This window comes from Diaphorina citri, unplaced genomic scaffold, assembly GCF_000475195.1.
Source record: "Diaphorina citri unplaced genomic scaffold, Diaci psyllid genome assembly version 1.1 scaffold524, whole genome shotgun sequence".
NCBI classification, from domain to species: Eukaryota; Metazoa; Arthropoda; class Insecta; order Hemiptera; family Psyllidae; genus Diaphorina; species Diaphorina citri.
This window is the reverse complement of record NW_007377958.1, coordinates 115,446-134,869: the sequence shown is the minus strand read 5'-3', so window position 1 is coordinate 134,869 and position 19,424 is coordinate 115,446. Positions and strand designations below refer to the sequence as shown.

Genomic DNA, 19,424 nt, shown 5'->3' with positions numbered 1-19,424 from the left:
CAGAAAATACTTCTCCCTCCTCCTCCTCCTCCTCTCCTTCTGTCTTACCTTGTGCTTATTTTTCAAAACTCTTTTGTTTTCTATATTGTAGGTATTTTGTATACAGGGATCTGTGAATGCTTGTACGAATATACGTACCTAATGTGTTCAGGCTGTTTGCTTACACAGGGTCCCTAGAAAACTTAAAACTCTTTTGTTTTCTATATTGTAGGTATTTTGTATACAGGGATCTGTGAATGCTTGTACGAATATACGTACCTAATGTGTTCAGGGTGTTTGCTTACACAGGGTCCCTAGAAAACTTTATACTTTGAAATTTCAAATCTTCTCATACTATACTACTTGATAAAATACTAGTAGATTGCATTTGTGACTCATTCGTCCCTGGTTTTTTGTTTGCAGATCAAATAGCGCAGATCTGCCGGAATAACTTCCTGCAGATGATGTACAGAAAGATTGATGGTGCCGTCCTTATTTCACACAACGAGCGGAATCTGGACTGCAGCATTACCTTCCAGACGGATTCCATACTGCAGAGATTCATGCTGAGGTTCGATGTGCTACAGTTGGACTGCAATGATCATCTGTTCATTTATGACGGAGCCCATGCAGTGGGTTCTCCTAAGGTAAAAACTATTAGACACCTGATAACTTTGACAGAACCCATAATGTGCTTATAGAAATGGCAGAACACCGTAAGAACACAAGTCAAGGTTCGACATGGGTTTTATAGGAACTTCTTTTCTTTCAGCCACCTGAATTTTTCCCAATCTATTCTGCACCTCCCATTTTTCGCACGATAATGTGCTTATAGAAATGGCACAACACCGTAAGAACACAAGTCAAGGTTCGACATGGGTTTTATAGGAACTTCTTTTCTTTCAGCCCCCTGAATTTTTCCCACTCTATTCTGCACCTCCCATTTTTCGCACGAAAAAAAAGGAAATAAAGGAGGAAATAAAATTTAATAAAAAAAAAACTGAAAGAAAAACGATGAGAAGAGAAAAATAGTAGAAAATACTTTAAATAAATGTAGAAATTTCTCTCCTACTTCTCCTCCTCCCTCTCCTCCGCCTCTCCCTCCTCCTCCTCCTCCTCCTCCTATACCCCTTCTTCTTCCGCAACTCTATTTCTATTTATTTTGATATAATTTATGCGTTTCCAAATAGAAATGAACCAGAAGGAGAAAGAGAGAGAGAGAGAAAGTTTTATTTTCTGCAAAATTCTTTCTTTACTCTTTTTCTTTATTTTTCTTCAGATGTTGAGATCTCGTATTTCCGGGAAAAATTTCGTCGCAGGATTTGATACGCGATATTCCGAGATAAAATTGCAATTTGTTATGAGAAGGAAACGTTTATAGCTCCCCGAGAGAGTGAGGAAGCACCTGGAATGTGCTAGAGAATTTCTCCTAAATTCCAGACAAAATTCTTTCTTTACTCTTTTTCTTTATTTTTCTTCAGATGTTGAGATCTCGTATTTCCGGGAAAAATTTCGTCGCAGAATTTGATACGCGATATTCCGAGATAAAATTGCAATTTGTTATGAGAAGGAAACAAACATCTCTCCTTAAGTAGGTACCAAACATATTATGAATGGTAGGTACCAAACATAGAAATTCTTTCTTTACTCTTTTTCTTTATTTTTCTTCAGATGTTGAGATCTCGTATTTCCGGGAAAAATTTCGTCGCAGAATTTGATACACGATATTCCGAGATAAAATTGCAATTTGTTATGAGAAGGAAACAAAAATTTCGTCGCAGAATTTGATACGCGATATTCCGAGATAAAATTGCAATTTGTTATGAGAAGGAAACAAACATCTCTCCTTAAGTACCAAACATATTATGAATGGTAGGTACCAAACATAGTATGAATGGTACCAAACATAGTATGAATTGTACCAAACATCTGTCCTTTAGTACCAAACCTAGAAGCTCTAACTACCGAACCTGCTAAGCTAGTGGTTCAATGGACTATACTATGAGATTACTCGGAAAAAGAACCTGGGTTGTCAATCAGCAACTACAAAGTACAATCCTTTTTGGTATTGAATACCTACTTATACTTTTCAAATTTCATGAAAGTCGAGAAATCGACCATTACCTACATACATATATTCGATAGTTAAGTGATGAAGAAAGTATTGATAGAAATATTGAGAAGTGTGTGTGGAAAATTTCTACTCTGTCAATCATAGTTATTTTCATTTTGACAAAGAGGTACTTGACTGTTGGGAATTGTTTTTTCCACTAGTGAAAACCATGTGGGTGTGTTGTATTATTATGGTTATTATTATTATTGTTCTTCAGTTCCAGAATGTCCTCTTCAATACCTCACACCAGGTTTGAAATGCCTGCAGTCTGAAGGGCCAAAAGTTTGTACCAAAACTATATTAAGGCTGAACCTAATTGGGTATCAGAGTTGTCACCAATCAAGATCATCTTTGGAATTTTCCCATAACTAAATGAAATGAAGGTGGGATAGACCCTATTAAATACTAGGAGACACAAAGTAGACCCAACCTTATTAAGCTGTGTCCAAACATAGAAACCGTACACTTTCTCGACAACATACATTAAAGATTCACCTCGTTGATCGACCGCGTCGACTACCTATGTGTGGACACATTATGTCTCTTCCTGATCCCTTATGTGCCGCGTCCATTTTTGTTTAGAACTATTGCACTAATGTGTGGACACACCGATTAGGCTCTTTGATGCCCTGGCCAGCTCAAACTAAAGAGCTGTGGTTATTGATAACCGTTTCGGCAAGATCAAACATAACGTGGCTGAGTTATTCGCCCTGTCTGAACAAGCCCCACGTCCGAACACACCCCGGTCTCCCCTACACTTTCTCGACAACATACATTAAAGATTCACCTCGTCGATCGACAGCGTCGACTACCTATGTGTGGACACATTATGTCTCTTCCTGATCCCTTATGTGCCGCGTCCATTTTTGTTTATGACTATTGCACTAATGTGTGGACATAGCTTAATATTATGGTAGGTAGGTCATAATGGTACTAGAGAACTGATTAGGCTCTTTGATGCCCTGGCCAGCTCAAACTAAAGAGCTGTGGTTATATTGATAACTAGCGGGATACCCGCGAGCTTTGCATCGCTCACCTCCACACATACATTATCCACACACACACCCATCACACACGCACACCACACCCATCGCACACACCCACCCACCACACATCCATCACACACACCAGCCACCACACACACACCACAGCCATCACACACACCACATACAGACAAACGGACACCACACACACATCCACCAGGCACACCCATCACACACACACACGCCACACCCATCACACACACACCACATGAAAAAATCTTATTAATAAGAGAGGTTTTCTGTTTGTTTGTTTGTCTGTAAGAGGTTGGCGTCTAAACGGTAAGTCGTAGAAACTTGAAATTTTGTACACAGGTTCATATTTTATGGCGGTGGTTATAGACTAGTCTAGATTTTATCACTTTTATTTTCAAGTATCATTTGTTAAAAAACAATAGAACCGCGAATACTTTTGTTTCATTGGACCATTCATTCCAATTTACTGAATTTACCAATCTAGATTTTATCACTTTTATTTTCAAGTATCATTTGTTAAAAAACAATAGAACCGCGAATACTTTTGTTTCATTGGACCATTCATTCTAATTTACTGAATTTAGCAATCCAAATTTACAAAGACATTGAAAATACAAAACAGTATAACCGCTAACCAGAAGGAACGGAAGAAAATCTCTTCCCTAACCGAGGCTAACCAGAACCAGGTTTATGATACGCAAAAACCATCATTAATTTACCAATCCAAATTTACAAAGACATTGAAAATACAAAACAGTCTAACCGCTAACCAGAAGGAACGGAAGAAAATCTCTTCCCTATTAACCGAGGCTAACCAGAACCAGGTTTATGATACGCAAAAACCATCATTGCAATGTGTGGACACAATGATTAGGCTCTTTGATGCCCTGGCCAGCTCAAACTAAAGAGCTGTGGTTATATTGATAACCAGCGGGATACCCGCGAGCTTTGCATCGCTCACCTCCACACATACATTATCCACACACACACACCCATCACACACCCACCCACCACACATCCATCACACACACCAGCCACCACCTGAGGTGGGAAAAAATGCGATATTTCAAGGGTGTAAGTTGAATCAAAGAGTTGAACCAAAGTTCCTTGAATGATAATTAAGTACATATCGCATTTTTTTAATTTTAATAAAAAAAGGCCTCTTTCTCAATCTTTTCAAGAGAGTGACTATGCAATAAGGGTTTATCTACATTTACCAATATTAATAGGTAGGTATTACTCTTTCTTTAAGTTTTCTTGTTTTTATGCCTCTAATCTCCAGGCCTGAGTTATAGTCTGCCTTCATGTTCAATGTTCATGTTAACAAATTGAATGTGATATTTAACACATTTGTCAAGGATTAACATTTTGTAAACTTTTACCTTATGTCTGTATCGAGATTCTAGGTCTGCGAGATTTAGCTCTTTCTCCTCTTTGGACGGTTTTCTTCTAGATTTTATCACTTTTATTTTCAAGTATCATTTGTTAAAAAACAATAGAACCGCGAATACTTTTGTTTCATTGGACCATTCATTCCAATTTACTGAATTTACCAATCCAAATTTACAAAGACATTGAAAATACAAAACAGTCTAACCGCTAACCAGAAGGAACGGAAGAAAATCTCTTCCCTATTAACCGAGGCTAACCAGAACCAGGTTTATGATACGCAAAAACCATCATTGCATTTCTAGTAGGTATTAGTTAACATTGGTTAGATTGTTCAGCGTGGGTTAACGAAACGAAAAATTTACTAATGCTACTTGAAAGTTGATATGAAAATATTGGAAAAATAGAAAGTAAAAAATCCTTGAGGAATGGTGATAAATCTCGGTATTAGGAATATTAAAATAGGTCACGCCTGTGTTTATACAATGGCAATACTGCTACTTGAAAGTTGATATGAAAATATTGAAAAAATAGAAAGTAAAAAATCCTTGAGGAATGGTGATAAATCTCGGTATTAGGAATACTAAAATAGGTCACGCCTGTGTTTATACAATGGCAATATACATCTTACTCATTGTAATATCATGTATGAATAATCTACATTGATCTATGTGCATATTTTGTGTAATCCCTACAGGGACTTAAATGCTTTGAACACACCATAACATCAATCATACAGGGTGGTACTGAGGCATTTCACATTTCATCCTTGCCAGCCTAATGATCAGAGTCCTTCAAATATGACGTTTATTTTTCTTAAAATATGATCTAAAAATATGACTTTATGACGTTTATTTTTCGTGAAATATGACTCTTATTTTCGTCAAATATGACGTTTTTCATTGATCTATGTGCATATTTTGTGTAATCCCTACAGGGACTTAAATGCTTTGAACACACCATAACATCAATCATACAGGGTGGTACTACTGAGGCATTTCACATTTCATCCTTGCCAGCCTAATGATTCTCTCAGAATATACAGAATACCGCTGGGAAGGTTTATTTTCGTAAATCCCAAGTGTACCATTGCCAAGTTTTTTACTTTCTCTCTCTCTCTCTCTCTCTCTCTCTCTCTCTCTCTCTCTCTCTCTCTCTCTCTCTCTCTATCTCTCTCTCTCTCTCCTCTCTATTGTTTACTTTTCATCAGTTTTCATTTTTCTCGTTACACTTGCAGCAGCACCCCAAGTGTTTTCTCAGAAATGTTAATGTAATACGTGGGGTACATCAATACATATTGAAGCAAATGGTAAATTCAATTCCATTCTAATTTACCCTGAGTCCCTGAGGTTACCTAACTTGAAGTTTTCAAATCATTAATTTTATACAGAACAGTTTTCTTCTGCTTGAAAAAGAAGAAAAAAGTTCTAGTTTCACAATTCATCCTTTGGTTTGTCGGTGTGTTTGTTCGGTGATAACTTTCAGACGGTTTGTTTGTGTTTGATGAAATTTGACAAACATGTTTGATGTTCAATACCAGCCAAGGATTAACACAATACAAAAATGAAATCCGCTCGTTAGGTTTGGGCATGAGCTTACCTTTGTCAGTTAGGTATTTTTAGCTAAATTCCCTTTTTCTGACTTGGGCTGGTTCTACACTTCTACAGTTCATTGAACCAAAGCATATGTCGGTATCTATCTATGCATATTATGTAGGTACCTACAATACAAAAATGAAATCCGCTCGTTAGGTTTGGGCATGAGCTTACCTTTGTCAGTTAGGTATTTTTAGCTAAATTCCCTTTTTCTGATTTGGGCTGGTTCTACACTTCTACAGTTCATTGAACCAAAGCATATGTCGGTATCTATCTCTATCTATACAGCCAAGGATTAACACAATACAAAAATGAAATCCGCTCGTTAGGTTTGGGCATGAGCTTACCTTTGTCAGTTAGGTATTTTTAGCTAGATTCCCTTTTTCTGACTTGGGCTGGTTCTACACTTCTACAGTTCATTGAACCAAAGCATATGTCGGTATCTATTATTATGATATTATGTAGGTACATATATGTAGGTACCTATACATATTATGTAGGTACCTATAGGTATAATAGTTGTACCTATGTATTGGGCTGACAGGTGTCTGATGGTTCCCCGGGGTGTGGTTACTCCTGACTTCTTTTATATAAAATAATAATTTCAAGTGCAAACATAAATATGAGGCTAAAACAGAAACTCAATAAACTTTTAGTTAAGAGATTAGAGAGAAGAAACTAATAATAATTATAATGAACTTTCAAGTACTACCTACGGGGTAGAAGCTAACTATCAGGGGAGATTTGTGTATTTTCCAAAGCTCATCCAGACTTCAGCTTTGGAGCGAGGTACTAGGTACTATAGGTAAATCTCCTCTCTTGCGTGGTTTTACTATCTATTATTGTAACATGGAATGTGGTGTTGTCATTGTGACATGTAAATTATAATGAACTTTCAAGTACTACCTACGGGGTAGAAGCTAACTATCAGGGGAGATTTGTGTATTTTCCGAAGCTCATCCAGACTTCAGCTTTGGAGCGAGGTACTATAGGTAAATCTCCTCTCTTGCATGGTTTTACTTTCTATTATTGTAACATGGAATGTGGTGTTGTCATTGTGTCATGTTCAAGGTGATCTTCCTAATAACATATATTATGATCAACTGACAACACCTTTCCTATCTTTCCTATCTTTTTTTTAGAATTTCCAGTGGAAACGCTGTCCCCAGTTTCTTCTTCTTCTTCCTCCTCCTCCTCCTTCTCCTCCTTTTCTTCTTCGTTATTCTTGTTGTAAAGCGTTTCGTTTAAAACGTCATGTGTGTTGTTTGTGTTATGTTACAGGCGGACATCACGTGTAGGAACACGAAACATGACGTGGGTGCTATCTTCACAAGAACCAACTTTGTCACTTTGAAATACGTCACGGATAATTGGGGCACGGAAGCCAACGGGTTCAAGTTGGTCATCACTGCATTCAAAGATCCTAGTAAGTACAAGCACCAGGACCAGCAGCAGTCAGAGTGCTGGATAACTATCAGGGGAGATTTGTGTATTTTCCGAAGCTCATCCAGACTTGAGCTTTGGAGCGAGGTACTATAGAATCTATAGATAAATCTCCTCTCTTGCATGGTTTTACTTTCTATTATTGTAACATGTAACATGGTGATGTTCCTAATAACATATGTGATCAACTGACAACACTTTTCCTATCTGATCCTTTTTTTAGAATTTCCAGTGGAAACGCTGTCCCCAGTTTCTTCTTCTTCTTCTTCTTCTTCCTCCTTCTCCTCATTTTCTTCTTCGTTATTCTTGTTGTAAAGCGTTTCGTTTAAAACGTCATGTGTGTTGTTTGTGTTATGTTACAGGCGGACATCACGTGTAGGAACACGAAACATGACGTGGGTGCTATCTTCACAAGAACCAACTTTGTCACTTTGAAATACGTCACGGATAATTGGGGCACGGAAGCCAACGGATTCAAGTTGGTCATCACTGCATTCAAAGATCCTAGTAAGTACAAGCACCAGGACCAGCAGCAGTCGGAGTGCTGGGCGAAACATGACGTGGGTGCTATCTTCACAAGAACCAACTTTGTCACTTTGAAATACGTCACGGATAATTGGGGCACGGAAGCCAACGGGTTCAAGTTGGTCATCACTGCATTCAAAGATCCTAGTAAGTACAAGCACCAGGACCAGCAGCAGTCAGAGTGCTGGGCTTATTCCTCTTATTCTCTCAATATGACATTGCTTGATCTTTGTCTCATATCACCTCCACTAGTTGATGTATACGTGTGCTCACTGTTTGTGTTACTGGCATGATTGCTATTTTTTATTTAAAATACACAATACATGTGCCTAGTTTAATTTAATTTACTTTTCGTTTGTTTATTATTTTCAATTATTGAGCAGTAGCCAAAGAAGTCTTGCCACTACTACTGCTTTTATCTAGTTTCATTCTTATTATTTAATTATTGGTATTTAGATTGTAATAATATCTTCACTTGGAAATCATTTCCTTTCTTTATACGTTTAGGGTTAGAGCTTTTTTATTTAAAATACACAATACATGTGCCTAGTTTAATTTAATTTACTTTTCGTTTGTTTATTATTTTCAATTATTGAGCAGTAGCTAAAGAGGTCTTGCCACTACTACTGCTTTTATCTAGTTTCATTCTTATTATTTAATTATTGGTGTTTAGATTGTAATAATATCTTCACTTGGAAATCATTTCCTTTCTTTATACGTTTAGGGTTAGAGCAAAGATTGCCTATAGTCTACCAAGAGGAACCATTAGTTCCAATATTGCTTGATCTTTGTCTCATATCACCTCCACTAGTTGATGTATACGTGTGCTCACTGTTTGTGTTACTGGCATGATTGCTATTTTTTTTATTTAATTTTTTATTTAAAATACATATGTGCCTAGTTTAATTTTATTTACTTTTTGTTTGTTTATTATTTTCAATTATTGAGCAGTAGCCAAAGAAGTCTTGCCACTACTACTGCTTTCATCTAGTTTCATTCTTATTATTTAATTATTGGTATTTAGATTGTAATAATATCTTCACTTGGAAATCATTTTCTTAGGGTTAGAGCAAAGATTGCCTAGTCTACCAAGAGGAACCAATAGTTCCAAGTTCCAAATACACCTCTGAGACGACACTGGTTAATTAACAATGCAGTTTATATTATTTCATATTATTGTAGGTGATTAATTAAAAATAACGTAAAAATTTAATAACAAAAGGCCTTTTGTCTTGGTTCTGCCGGGGACATTTAATGCAAATAGGTATAAAATTTTATGTGCCGTGCAATTCATTTAGTCCTCTTCTGTCCCTTGGAGTGTCTTGACCTTATCATTCAAAAGGCCTTTTGTCTTGGTTCTGCCGGGGACATTTAATGCAAATATAAAATTTTATGTGCCGTGCAATTTATTTAGTCCTCTTCTGTCCCTTGGAGTGTCTTGACCTTATCATTCTAAAGGCCTTTTGTCTTGGTTCTGCCGGGGACATTTAATGCAAATATAAAATTTTATGTGCCGTGCAATTTATTTAGTCCTCTTCTGTCTTCTGTCTCTTAGAGTGTCTTGACCTTATCATTCTCTTATAAAAGGGATTTGAAGCAAAAAATAAAAGCTTACTGAGAATGAGAACTTTGGCACATCCACTAATTTTGTTTCAAATATTTTATCATTACGAGTTTTGGCACGTTCATTTGTTACCTATATACTCTTGAAAGTTCTGTCTGATTTTGTTATTTCCTACTAATATTTTATCATTACGAGTTTTGGCACGTTCATTTGTTACCTTATACTCTTGAAAGTTCTGTCTGATTTTGTTATTTCCTACTTACCAGTATCTTATTTATTATTTGTATTTAGTACTGTTTTGAATATTAGTATTGTGCTTTAATAGTTTTGTTTTATTCCATTACACGTTTTTTTATTGTTTTATTTGTTTCTTCAAACATATCTAGTTGAATTGATTGCAAAGATGGCTTCGATATTTTCAGATAGAATGTTCCAGAAGGCATTTTCTATTTCAGCTGACCCCTAGCTAAAGTTAAGAGATAGTAGGTCGAAGGTACTGAATAAGAGATTGTTTTATTTGTTTCTTCAAACATATCTAGTTGAATTGATTGCAAAGATGGCTTCGATATTTTCAGATAGAATGTTCCAGAAGGCAGTTTCTATTCCAGCTGACCCCTAGCTAAAGTTAAGAGATAGTAGGTCGAAGGTACTGAATAACCATTCTAAGCTTGTGTTAGACTTGTTATGAGAATTACGTAATAAAGAATGCAGTATTCTATGGAACGTTTAATAAAGGGAAGAGGAGAGGAGATAATGAGAAGAGAGGACCGGGAGATAAAGAGGAGAGAGGACCAGGAGATAAAAAGGCGAGAGAACCGGGAGATAAAGAGGAGAGAGGACCAGGAGATAAAGAGAAGAGAGGACCAGGGGATAAAGAGGAGAGAGCACCAGGAGATAAAAAGAAGAGAGGACCAGGAGATAAAGAGGAGAGAGGACCAGGAGATAAAGAGAAGAGAGGGCCAGGGGATAAAGAGGAGAGAGAGCACCAGGAGATCTAGTATAGGTAGGTACTTGTAAGCAAGAGAAATTTTCTAGGAGATATTGTTACTGACGTTTTGTCAGTGAATCTTTTTTGAACGTAGGTAGCTATAAAAAAAAAGTCAATAAATTAGTAAAAGTAAATTTCATTTTTTCGTCCATTAAACAATGGGTATTCTGATCATAATAATTTACTGGTTTTCTCCCTTGTGATTCTGAGATATATGTTACATATTTTATCCTTCCCATATTATTATTAATGTTCAACCCCATCCTTCCTTTCCTTCTCTCTCCCTCTCATTAATCAGGGCCAGATGATAAATATAATTTTCGGTAAAATATATTAATATCTTATGTAGGTAGGGTATGTACTATGTACTTACATATATAGTACTAAACATTGAAGGTGGGGAAGATGTAAGGAACTTATTGAAATTTTGGTTTTGTTGGTCACATTGCAGAGGTTAAGAAAGAGCTCCCACCTCCCAATTACTACTCTTCACTCTTCAACTTTAACACACATAGTCCTACATATCTTATTTATTGACCCGATTTCTCACTATTTAGTATACAGCCCTGTGTGTGATCCCATACCCCCTAGTGTCCACATTTTCCCCGCTTTAACATACTTCTCTTGAAATGCTCCACTTTAGTTAATGGATTCACAAAACCCCTCTTTCCGATACATACAGAGAAATGGAGGGGGCTGATTTATTTTGCTTATTTTGTAGATATGTTTCACCAGGAGATAAAGAGGAGAGAGCACCAGGAGATAAAAAGAAGAGAGGACCAGGAGATAAAGAGGAGAGAGGACCAGGAGATAAAGAGGAGAGAGGACCAGGGGATAAAGAGGAGAGAGCACCAGGAGATAAAAAGAAGAGAGGACCAGGAGATAAAGAGGAGAGAGGACCAGGAGATAAAGAGAAGAGAGGGCCAGGGGATAAAGAGGAGAGAGAGCACCAGGAGATCTAGTATAGGTAGGTACTTGTAAGCAAGAGAAATTTTCTAGGAGATATTGTTACTGACGTTTTGTCAGTGAATCTTTTTTGAACGTAGGTAGCTATAAAAAAAAAGTCAATAAATTAGTAAAAGTAAATTTCATTTTTTCGTCCATTAAACAATGGGTATTCTGATCATAATAATTTACTGGTTTTCTCCCTTGTGATTCTGAGATATAGGTATGTTACATATTTTATCCTTCCCATATTATTATTAATGTTCAACCTCATCCTTCCTTTCCTTCTCTCTCCCTCTCATTAATCAGGGCCAGATGATAAATATAATTTTCGGTAAAATATATTAATATCTTATGTAGGTAGGGTAGGTATGTACTATGTACTTATAATTATAGTATTAAACATTGAAGGTGGGGAAGATGTACGAGTAGGAACTTATTGAAATTTTGGTTTTGTTGGTCACATTGCAGAGGTTAGGAAAGAGCTCCCAATAACTACTCTTCAGTCTTCAACTTTAACATACATATGGGAAAATAGCATCATTACCTAGATACCTATTTTCCAACCAAATTATATTAAGTACATATTCTGTAATTTAATTGAACATTTGAACTTTTTTCCAAGGGACCGCGCGACGATACCTATTGAACCGATTTTTTAGTCCGTCCTTCCTTTATTATTACAATAGAAATAATAAAAGCTATAGGGACGGACTATTGTATTCGCTTCGATGTGTGTGTGTGTCTGTCCCCATAGAAGGACTTATCCAAACCTGGTTGACCTTTATATCAAATTAAAGGTCTTTTTACCAGAAACGCGGAAGTGGTGGTGCAAATTTTGTCCAGAAAACCATAAAGTTTTTGGGGGATTTTTTTCACATTTTCTCACACAGATGAGCTCTGATCTTGAAATTTGTCGTGACGACCTATGAACTCAGAGCGAGAAAGTTTTAGATAACACTTCAGTCGATAATTTAAGACCGGTAAGGCCAATAAACGGATGGGTGACTTTGGGAATAAGTGAGAACGGGCTCTAGTCTTGATTTTAAATCATTACATGAAAGTAAAATCAAACAATAATCATAATATCTCTAGTAGCGCGGTCAAACTTTCTTGACTTGGCGGGGCGGAGCGCTAAAACTGAATATTAAACAAATTAGGTAGGTACTGATTTTTTTTTTTTTTACCAAGGGTGACTTAAACATTATATTGGGAATAAAGGGAGAACGGGCTCTAGTCTTGATTTTAAATCATTACATGAAAGTAAAATCAAACAATAATCATAATAAACTGAATATTAAACAAATTAGGTAGGTACATAGGTACTGATTTTTTTTTTAACCACGATCGAATAAACTACGGGCTAAAAAATTCCCGGAGGGACGGGCCCAGCTTGTTCCAATTTAAGAATCCCAAGAAATCTGGAATTTTCATTTTATGTAATCTTAGTTACAAGTAGATAGTTATTAGTCCACTGTGTATGTGTACTAATATTATTATTTAGTACTGTTAGGTACAGAGGTACACCCTTGAATATAAAATATGACTGGAGAAAATCGTATAACTGCCCCCTACCCGCTTATTCTATAGCTTTTCTCTCATTTTATGCAGTACTGTAGTTACAAGTAGATATTAGTCCACTGTGTATGTGTAGGTACTAATATTATTCAGTACTGTTAGGTACACCCTTGAATATAAAAATATGACTGGAGAAAATCGTATAACTGCCCCCCCCTACCTGCTTATCCTATAGCTTTTCTGTTTTATTTATGAAATGAAATATTTTCGCATAATGTGATATTTTTATTTTCCTCCATTCATTGTTTTGGAATTTTATGTCAGAGCAGGATTTATCTTTCCAGCAAAAAGCACAAGGTCCATTAGGTAGATTTCCTGTGTAACATAAATAAATTAGAACCTTATTGGTATCTACCTCCTCCTCCTCCTCCTCTTCCTCCTCCTGCTTCTTCTTCGCCGCCTTTTCCTGTGTTCAGAAAGGGTCGGCGTTTTTCATCAGCCTCTCAATCATCAGTCCTAGGGTGATTGCTTTTGGACTGACATTAGGTTTTGGACTGACATTAGGTTTTTTTTTTTAACCAAATCTTTGCTGTTTGGTGCAAAGGGATCCAGCAAGGGATATTTCAGCCGGATAAAGCCTCCCTGTTTGATGTCCCTACCCAGACTAAGCTGGTACCTATTCTCCCTGTTTAAAGTCCCCCAGTCATAGGATACAAGACGATCTTTAGATGTACGATTGTTTCAATAAGTGACCTGATAATTCTGATGTACATAATACTGTACATCTTACAGCCTGGGTCGGGAACATAGAGGAGCTATACATACGAGTAGGTACATAATTTTATTTTATAAACCTAATAAGTCGTACGGGAGAAAATTGTATTATCTACCTATAGAAAAAATTACATTACCAGCATACTGTGTTCTTAGAGTAGATACGTACGTACCTACATTATTAGGTACTTATATCAGGCTAAGTTTCAGTTTATGTTTATAGGTATACTTGGTTCTAGATATGCGAGTGATTATCAAGCGGGCTCATATCCTTTCTAGGGGAAAAAAGTCACAGAGAAAAAAAGAAGAAAAAAAAAACAGTAAAAATATGGTCAATCAATGGATTAATGTAAAAGTGATCCTACAAAGGGTTCAATTTATCCATTTTTTTTTTCTTTTTTTTATTATTATTACAGAAAGGGAAATTATCAAGGTAAGTTTGATTTACCAGGGTAGGTAGGTATAGTAAGTAGATATCTACCAAAGGGGGTTTTTTTATGAACGTCGCCCTGAAAGCCTGACACCGATATAGGGAAATCACTAATCTATACTGTCTGTATTTTGCCTCTACACTACCACAGCAGTCTAATAAGTTAAATCACACATTTCCATTTGAATCTGTGTACATATAAGTGTACCTCTATTACCGTATAGGTATAGGTACTCTACTGATAAAGAGGAGAGAGGACCGGGAGATAAAGAGGAGAGAGGACAAGGAGATAAAGAGAAGAGAGGACCAGGGTTTTTATGACTACAATTTTTGAATAGCACTGGTTCGATAGCAGTCTTTAAGCCCTTTCTTTTGATGAAATTGGATCTTGAAAAAGTTCCTCCAGTTCAGACTTATGTGGCGTATGGTACAAGTGGGCCAATAAATGGTACGTTTTTTACGTGGACAAATAAATGGTACACTTACCCTGTATATGTATACTTACCTACTACTTACCTCAGAGTCCTGAGCCTGACAAGGGAGAAAGATGTTCTGAAAAAACACTGAAAAGTCTCATTTTCCACAATTTGCAGTAATGCACAGACCATTGATATTTTAAAATGAAATCATAGGTGTAATGTGGGTGTGCAAAAAGTAAAAACACAACATGAAAAAGGAAACGGAGGCCATTGATTGAATCACATATGCTCGGCGCATTGCATAACTTAATAATAACCAGGCATTCATAGGAATTCAATTTTCAAAGGTGCACATAGCCTACAAGGAAAACTTTTTGCATACCATAACCATACTACTGAACAAGTATATTACCAACAGGTGGTGCAAGGAGGAATTATTATTATAAAACCATTCTATTTACACAAATAAAAATGGTAGGCAATTAAAATAATGCAAAAACAGATACCAAGGTATTGTTTACTTAAATACGATGAGAGAGAGAGAGAGAGAGAGGGAAGAAAAAACTAATGATTATAGGTATATCAGGAGTGCTCAACCTATGAGTTGAGACCGCATTGAGGATCGCGGGCCAAAGTCAAATCTAAACTAATTTAGGTATATTATTTTAAGATGAATGTTGAAACAGGTGTATGAATTGCATTAGAGTTTTTGGGCTCTTTGAAATAGATTGCCATTTTTACACAAATAAAAATGGTAGGCAATTAAAATAATGCAAAAACAGATACCAAGGTATTGTTTACTTAAATACGATGAGAGAGAGAGAGGGAAGAAAAAACAAATGATTATAGGTAGGTATATCAGGAGTGCTCAACCTATGGGTTGAGACCGCATTGAGGATCGCGGGCCAAAATCAATGGGAGTCTCTCGCAACAAGAAAACAATTAAGATCTAAACTAATTTAGGTATATTTAAGATGAATGTTGAAACAGGTGTATGAATTGCACCAGAGTTTTTGGGCTCTTTGAAATAGATTGCCACTCATTTATTTCTCATTGAGGGGTCTAGAAATATATTTGCAAACCACTGCTCAAGGATTGTACTATAATGCAGGCTTGCAGGTAAATATTCGAAAAACAATACAGCAGCATCGTATTCGAAACTTTTCACTTGAAAATATTGGGGTATGTATGTAAGTACATGGTAAGCTATATATATAATGTGTGTGTCTGTCTGTCTGTCTGTCCCCATAGAAGGACTTATCCAAAACTGGTCGACCTATATATCAAATTAAAGGTCTTTTTACCAGAAACACGAAAGTGGTAGTGCAAATTTTGAAATTTTGTCCAGAAAACCAAAAAGCCAGCTTGTTTCAATTTAAGAATCCCAAGAAATCTGGAATTTTCATTAGTCCGTCCTTCCTTTATTATTACAATAGTAGGTAATAAAAAGGTATAAGGGACGGACTATTGTATTATGTCTAATCTTAGTTACAAGTAGATATTAGTCCACTGTGTATGTGCACTAATATTATTCAGTACTGTTAGGTACACCCTTGAATATAAAAATATGACTGGAGAAAAATCGTATAACTGCCCCCCTACCCCTACCTGCTTATCCTATAGCTAGCTTTTCTGTTTTTCTCGTTTTATTTATGAAATGAAATATTTTCGCATAATGTGATATTTTTATTTTCTTCCATTCATTGTTTTGGAATTTTATGTCCGAGCAGGATTTATCTTTCCAGCAAAAAGCACAAGGTCCATTAGGTAGATTTCCTGTGTAACATAAATAAATTAAAACCTAATTGGTATCTACCTCCTCTTTCTCTTCCTCCTCCTCCTCCTTCTTCTTCGCCGCCTTTTGTTCAGAAAGGATCGGCGTTTTTCATCAGCCTCTCAATCAGTCCTAGGGTGATTGCTTTTGGACTGACATTAGGTTTTGGCTATTTTTTTACAAGGGGATGCCCTTTGAACCAAACCTTTGGTGTTTGGTGCAAAGGGATCCAGCAAGGGACATTTCAGCCGGGTAAACCCTCCCTGTTTGAAGTCCCTCAGTCATAGTATACAAGACGATCTTTAGATGTACGATTGTTTCAATAAGTGACCTGATATACTGTACATCTTACAGCCTGGGTCGGGAACATAGAGGAGCTATACATACGAGTAGGTACATAAACTGAGAATGAGAACTTTGGCACATCCACTAATTTTGTTTCAAATATTTTATCATTACGAGTTTTGGCACGTTCATTTGTTACCTATACTCTTGAAAGTTCTGTCTGATTTTGTTATTTCCTACTTACCAGTATCTTATTAATTATTTGTATTTTGTAGGTACTGTTTTGAATATTATTATTTTGCTTTAATAGTTTTGTTTTATTCCATTACACGTTTTTATTGTTTTATTTGTTTCTTCAAACATATCTAGTTGAATTGATTGCAAAAATGGCTTCGATATTTTCAGATAGAATGTTCCAGAAGGCATTTTCTATTCCAGCTGACCCCTAGCTAAAGTTAAGAAGATAGTAGGTCGAAGGTACTGAATAAGCATTCTAAGCTTGTGTTAGACTTGGTATGAGAATTACGTAATAAAGAATGCAGTATTCTATGGAACGTTTAATAAAGGGGAGAGGAGAGGAGATAATGAGAAGAGAGGACCGGGAGATAAAGAGGAGAGAGGACCAGGAGATAAAAAGACGAGAGGATCGGGAGATAAAGAGGAGAGAGGACCAGGAGATAAAAAGACGAGAGGATCGGGAGATAAAGAGGAGAGAGGACCAGGAGATAAAGAGGAGAGAGGGCCAGCGATAAAGAGGAGAGAGGACCGGGAGATAAAGAGGAGAGAGGACCAGGAGATAAAAAGGCGAGAGGACCAGGAGATAAAGAGGAGAGAGGACCAGGAGATAAAGAGGAGAGAGGACCGGGAGATGAAGAGGAGAGAGGACCAGGAGATAAAGAGAAGAGAGGACCAGGAGATAAAGAGGAGAGAGGACCAGGAGATAAAGAGAAGAGAGGACCAGGAGATAAAGAGGAGAGAGGACCGGGAGATAAAGAGGAGAGAGGACCAGGAGATAGAGAGAAGAGAGGACCAGGGGATAAAGAGGAGAGAGGACCAGGAGATAAAGAGAAGAGAGGACCAGGAGATAAAGAGAAGAGAGGGCCAGGGGATAAAGAGGAGAGAGGACCAGGAGATAAAGAGGAGAGAGGACCGGGAGATAAAGAGGAGAGAGGACAAGGAGATAAAGAGAAGAGAGGGCCAGGGGATAAAGAGGAGAGAGCACCAGGAGGTCTAGTATAGGTAGGTACTTGTAAGCAAGAGACATTTTCTAGGAAATATGTATTATTACTTGTTACTGACGTTTTGTCAGTGAAACTTTTTTGAACGTAGGTAGCTATTAAAAAAAAAGTCCATAAATTAATAAAAGTAAATTTAATTTTTTCGTCCATTAAACAATGGGTATTCTGATCATAATAATTTACTGGTTTTCTCCCTTGTGATTCTGAGATAACTACTGAATGTTATTTAGAAACAAGATTTCAAACATCTTTTCCTCCTCAGAAGCTTGTATGTATAATGAAGAAGCAGAAGCTTGTATAATATCTTTAGTGAGTTTCCATGTAACATACGTATAGCGTATAGGTAAATAAAATAATATACATAGGTATTATACATATAGGTATTATACTACTTACCTCAGAGTCCTGAGCCTAAGAAGAGAGAAAGATGTTCTGGAAAAACACTGAAAAGTCTCATTTTCCACACTTTGCAGTAATGCACAGACAATTGATATAGGTGTAATGTGTGTGTGCAAAAAGTAAAAACACAACATGAAAAAGGAAATGGAGGCCGTTGATTGAATCACATATGCTCGGCGCATTGCATAACTTAATAATAACCAGGCATTCATAGGAATTCAATTTTGAAAGGTGCACAATTTATTGCATTGCACATGCCTACAAGGAAAACTTATTGCATACCATAACCATACTACTGAACAAGTATAATAATACCAACAGGTGGTGCAAGGAGGAATTATTATTATTATAAAACCATTCTATTTACACAAATAAAAATGGTAGGCAAATTAAAATAATGCAAAAACAGATACGTACCTAGGTATTGTTTACTTAAAATACGATGTGAGAGAGAGAGAGGGAAGAAAAAACAATTAATGTTCAACCTCATCCTTCCTTTCCTTCTCTCTCCCTCTCATTAATCAGGGCCAGATGATAAATATAATTTTCGGTAAAATATAATATCTTATGTAGGTAGGGTATGTACTATGTACTTATATAGTACTAAACATTGGAGGTGGGGAAGATGTAAGGAACTTATTGAAATTTTGGTTTTGTTGGTCACATTGCAGAGGTTAGGAAAGAGCTCCCAATAACTACTCTTCACTCTTCAACTTTACCATACACAGTCCTACATATCTTATTTATTGACCCAATTTCTCACTATTTAGTATACAGCCCTGTGTGTGATCCCATACCCCCTAGCGTCCACATTTTCCCCGCTTTAACATACTTCACTTGAAATGCTCCACTTTAGTTAATGGCTTCACAAAAACCCCTCTTTCCGATACATACAGAGAAATGGAGGGGGCTGATTTATTTTGCTTATTTTGTAGATATGTTTTTATGAAAATGGTCGTAAAAATTACGGACAATAGGCATTTTGTCGGACTCCATTTTGTAAAACGATTGTTATTACAAGTGGGGGGAG

At 36.6% G+C, this 19,424-nt stretch overlaps 1 protein-coding gene and 1 long non-coding RNA gene across 2 annotated transcripts in view; one reads left to right on the top strand and one right to left on the bottom strand.

Moving 5' to 3' along the window:
* LOC103509747 overlaps positions 1–19,424 on the top strand; it is a 36,104-nt gene that overhangs the window by 1,185 nt on the left and 15,495 nt on the right. The window contains exons 2-3 of the mRNA XM_026824013.1: positions 403–626; positions 7,374–7,554. Coding sequence (XP_026679814.1) covers positions 403–626; positions 7,374–7,554 — 405 coding nt within the window. The remainder of the gene's footprint in view (positions 1–402; positions 627–7,373; positions 7,555–19,424) is intronic.
* LOC113467685 lies at positions 9,400–9,888 on the bottom strand. Its single transcript, XR_003391665.1, has 3 exons — positions 9,842–9,888; positions 9,627–9,756; positions 9,400–9,503 (listed from the first exon to the last, which is right to left on the bottom strand). It is a non-coding gene; the product is annotated as an uncharacterized LOC113467685 (long non-coding RNA).